Source organism: Acanthisitta chloris, unplaced genomic scaffold, assembly GCF_000695815.1.
Source record: "Acanthisitta chloris isolate BGI_N310 unplaced genomic scaffold, ASM69581v1 scaffold7213, whole genome shotgun sequence".
NCBI lineage: Eukaryota > Metazoa > Chordata > Aves > Passeriformes > Acanthisittidae > Acanthisitta > Acanthisitta chloris.
In genome coordinates, this window is record NW_008666496.1 from 43,159 (window position 1) to 48,300 (window position 5,142).

Genomic DNA, 5,142 nt, shown 5'->3' on the forward strand with positions numbered 1-5,142 from the left:
AGTTTACAGTACAAGATCTGAAAAGATTATCAGTCATTTGCTTTAATCTGTATACTGCACACTGTTGCAGCTTCAGTGTCTTTGTGGGTATAAACACTCTACCAGTTTCTAAACTAAGTGAATTCATTTGTGATAACATTGTCACTTTTCTTAGAAGGTTTTGGAGGAGTTCTGAGTGTGCATGTAGGTCTGTTCCTGTTTGAATTGGTTTTTCATTTGATGTGTGATTGTTGATGTTTATGATATTGCTGCTCTATGATGTGTTCTCATGTCTTGGATGCTGCTACTGTTACTTGTCTGTATTTATTTGGAACATACTTTATGCCATATTTTTGCTCGGATTGCCTTTCGTAGGGTTTTTATGGCTGCATTGTATTGGTGGCTGATGGTCATTCTGTTTCTGACGTAAACACTCAGGCTCTCTTGCTCAGCTATTGCAGATGGTGAAGCCTTTCATTAAGGCAGACATTCTTACACATCACAGCCCTGGTTTAAGGGTGAGATTGACAGTAAGGATATGTTTAGGCAGGTAAATCTAGATGCACTGTGTATTTACACTTCCATTTCAAGCAGGAGGAAGATGGGGATTCTGCCTTGGGTTTTCTGACCAGCCTTCAGCTGTTGCCTCAGAAGGCTGTGGATCTTGGCTGTCCCAAATCAATACATATGTCCTGGGTATCCTGGGATATCTCTAAAGACAGCAGGTGTCTCTTTGATACTATCGTCAAGGAAACCAAGAGACCTCCTCTTCTCCCCCTAAGGCAGATAAAGCTCTTCAGTTGAGTAGCTCTCTGCTCTGATCAGTTTCCTCCTAACACTGTGAGACCTTAGGTGCCAACTGTACCTGGGAGCCTAAACTGAGATGTCTTGATCTCAGACTAAATCCTGGTGTTGGACTTGTGAGGCAGCAGGAGTTCATAGCTAAATAACTTTGAAGAAATCATCCAAAATCTATCTGGTTTCATCACTTAACTAATCCTCTTTATATGGCTCAGTTCTTGAATGAGATGTGATTCTTCTCAATGCCAATTTTTATTTTTTAGAAACCTGTCATCAATAGGTCACATTAATATATGACCCAATTCGTGTGCTAAGGTCTTTTCAAAGGTACTGAGTAAGACTAATTCCCAAGTTTGTCCCTGTGGAACTCCTCTAGTGACCTCTTTCCAAAGTGTTTCTTCAACTTCTCTGGTGAAATATTCTCAAATGCAGGTGTTTTCTGTTTTTTTCCATTAGATAGTTCATTGCCCTATTTTCTGTTCTTAGAGAAATCCTGGTTTTCTTTAATAGGTACTAGGTCCTCCAGTGACACTATAACCAATGCTTTTATTTTTGTATGGTTTAGGTATATATAGACATATTACACAGCCCTTTTCTAGGAAGATTTTGGGGTTTGCTGGCATAAGTTACTAATTTTTCATTTATTTCCATGGTTTATTCTTTTCTCCCCTCAAAATCTGTTCTGGTCTTGTATAGTAGTATAGTAAGACTAATGAGCCTGTAGCTGTCTGTATCTGCTTCTTGCACAGGTATAGCTGTAACATTCACGATTTTTTATTTCTTCTGATGCTGTTTCCCAAGTGACTAAATATGTACAGGGGGTGGGGAGTGAATTTACAGATACTCTTTTTCTGTAGCAAGCAGTGAAGTTTCGGAAACATTTCTAAGCTGCTGCTCCCAGGAGAGCTGATTATGCATTCTACCCTCCCTAGCAGTGTGTTCCCAGGCTGCCTTTTCTCTTTTACCAGCACAAGTCTTCATATAACTGCACAGTGAATCTGATCGAGGAGATGATTCCAGTTAAAAAATAATAAGCCTGTGACTCTTTCTCAGTCCGGTCCACTGTTTATGGATGTATTTGGTGTCATGGAAGGAGGCACTAGGGATAGGGATAAATACTTTACAGAGCAAATCAGAGTGCTCCTTTTGGTAGCATTACCAGTTTATACTGTTGGAAAGGCTTCATGGAACTATGGAGTAATTTTATGATGGGTTTTAGTCTAGGTCTTTCAAATTTTTTTTAGCCATTTCACAGAACAAGAAATAGTTTCTGTTGTGCTGCTTAGAAGAAGTTTTTCACTGTAGTTCACATACAGGAGTAAATTATGTGCCTGCTGTATCACAGTTACTGTGAGCAATCCTGAGGAAATCTGAGGTATTTCAAATGAGTTTGGTCTTCAGTGATGGTATAGTATTTGATGTTTAAATATCCTACTGTCTGTGATTGATACAGATGGATTGCACAAAATCAGGCTCAACTATAGTGAAGACTCCGCTGATGGCAGTAAACTAAATGAAGATGAGCTTATAGATTTTTCTGAAGACCAAGATAACCAGGTAAAGAATTTAGAAATTTTATTTAGGAAATGTGTTGTATTTTGAATGGACAGCTTAAAAGCAGTGTACACTTTGTGAATATGTGTTGTCTCAAGCTAGTTATCCTTACAAGTGTCAAATCCAAATCACTGGTTACCTACAAAAATTTGCAGATCAGCTGACAGGAGAGGATTTGTTTGTTAAACTGTTTAATAGAAAAGTGCTGTGCTAATCCTGCATTTAATTTTGTGAGTCTTTTGCATAGTGACAGTATTACACAGTGATTTTTGTGGAAACTGAAACTCAGCACATTGGTCTTGCATCTCCCCCACCCCCATGTTTATCTACCAAACCCAAGAACAAGTTAGTCTTCTTTCAGCTGCATTTGCTGGGCATAAACAGACACATTTATAGGTATTTCCTACTCTGTTGTTTTGTTTCATTGGTGCTTCTCCTAATTGAATTTAAACACCATGGATTTATGATCAAGTACTGTTCGTGTTCAAATTGGGAAACACTTAGATTTATAGCTGTGGAAACGCTGATCATTAAAATGTCCTTTGCTGACTCAGTACTGGGTAAGGGCATTATTCCATAGCTCTGTTGTTTCTGCAGTTTAAGTTCAGTGTGAGCAAGCTAGAAGTTACACATTTGCTCTTCCTAATTAGCCTTCCTGTTCATGTTGCAGGTGTATGACTCCAGGTTCTCTGATATAAAGAATTGGAGGCTATCAGATACACAGTCTAGGAATTACCAGATTTTCAGCTCTGAGTTCAGAACAAACTATTTTTCAGTGCATGCAGCTATCTGTAATGACTTCCAAATAGTATGTATATGTGTACACACATGTAAGAGCTCCAGTTCATGTTAAAACCTAACTCCACTTTTCAAACCAACTCAACCCACCTCTGCTGTTGTGCCACTTGTGCCAACATTCTGAGTCTTACCTGATGGAAATGCCTTTCTGTCTATTTTATAGCAGCTAGAGTCCCCAGAAGATGGAGAACGAGTAAGCAGAGTGTTTCCAGTCTGAAGTACATGGCATGAAGGCAGGGAAGAAGGCACATGGCCAGCTGGGTTCCTTGAGAGGAGGAAAAGATTCCAAGTTCTTGGTTGCAGTGTAGCTTAGAACTTAACTCAGGCTGAAGCAAATGTAGAAATGGCAGACCATGCCAAGCTGAGTGCCCCTGCCTTTGCGTCTGCTAAAAAAAGAGTGAAGGCTGAAAAAGAAGTGTACAAGGAACTAGGGATTAGTTTCTAATATGGTAATGTCTTCATGCTATAGCATGAGGATTTCAGTCACAGGATTCTGTGTCCTAGTGAAGTACACACAATTCTCACAAAGATTTTCACAAATCATGCTGGCACAGGGGTTTCCATTTTTGGAAAGTGTCTCTTAAAAATAATTCAATGTGGTAGTAATAGTGAACTCAGTAGCAGGGTAAGAAACTATGGATCACTGGGATAGTTTTAGATACAATAACTTAGTGGTTTTGTTCATAAAACTTCCATATCCTTCATAGCAATCAATATTGAAATCAGAAGGTCAGGGGATATTTCCAGGTTTGTGGGATGAATGCCTCTGTAACCTGTGATGTACAGTATGTATTGAAATCAGAAGGTCAGAGGATATTTCCAGGTTTGTGGGATGACTGCCTCTGTAACCTGTGATGTACAGTATCATGGTGGTTTAATTTCCCTTGCCCTAAGATTTAAGTTGTTGCATCCTGGAGCAAAACTAGAGTTTTATTTCTGAGTTTGTTGCAGATTTTGTCTCATTTCACGTAGGAGATAACATACATGAAATTACCAAGCAAGTTTCAGGTATTCATTAGCAAGGGAAAGTATTGATAACTTGGATTATAAACAAATAATGGAGATACACCTCTTTTAAGCCAGCAGCGTTTTGAAAATGTCAGTTGCAGCTTTTTTTCTGGTTTCAGCAGTCCTTAGATCAATAGCACCATTCAATCCATGTCATTCCAGCATGGATTTGAGAAACCATGTGACTAAAAGTTGGTAAATTTCACAAACAATGAATCGTTTCATGTTAAAGCTACCATTTCTGTATTAAACTGAGGTTATTGGTCTTGACTGAAAATGGTGAGTGTAGCAATAATTTCTTCTGCATCTGTTTGAAAAACAGTATTAGCTTCTAAACACCTGTAACAATGTTGCTTCTGTAGGAAGACAGCAGTGATGATGGTGGCCTTGTAGATGATAACTGTAACTCAGAGATGGGACAATGGCACCTGAAGCCAACTATCTGCAAACAGTAAGTACTAACACAGCTAAAATGGAAATTTCATGAAATCTGTGAAACAGTCAGTGTCACACATGACTCTTCAAACACTTTAATCAACATGTTGTTAGTGTTTGAGAGAGAATTTTATACTTCGTAGTATCATCTTCAGTGAGCAGAAAATTTATTGGATGAAACTACTAGTGAAATAATAGCTTTTTTGGGGTTTCTGTTAAGCCTGTGTGCTGTTTCAGGCAAGTGAAGATTGTTTCTTCCAGTAAGGCTGTTCTTCAGTGTCTTGCACCTGGGTTCCTACAAAAAGAAGGTGCAGAAGTATATTCAAGTGTATCCTATATTAGAAACAGATTAATGTCCGTAAATGAAAATAATTAAATTAATACTAGATAAAAACCTTTGTAACTACTCAAATTAGGAGGGGAAAATAGGAATAATTTTTAGCTGTCCCCTTTTCTTATCTAAATGTGTTCTAGCTGTTCCTCTTTATTGTCTTTCTCAGTTCTTCATTATATAATTATATTAATACTATACTATAGTATTTTTTTCTCTAATAAGTGTTTCACTTT

General features: G+C 38.1%; 1 protein-coding gene across 1 annotated transcript in view; it reads left to right on the plus strand.

Moving 5' to 3' along the window:
• Positions 1 to 5,142, plus strand: part of SENP6 (SUMO1/sentrin specific peptidase 6) — a 48,078-nt gene that overhangs the window by 38,015 nt on the left and 4,921 nt on the right. Inside the window, 2 exon segments of the mRNA XM_009072140.1 lie at positions 2,234 to 2,337; positions 4,503 to 4,591. Coding sequence (XP_009070388.1) covers positions 2,234 to 2,337; positions 4,503 to 4,591 — 193 coding nt within the window.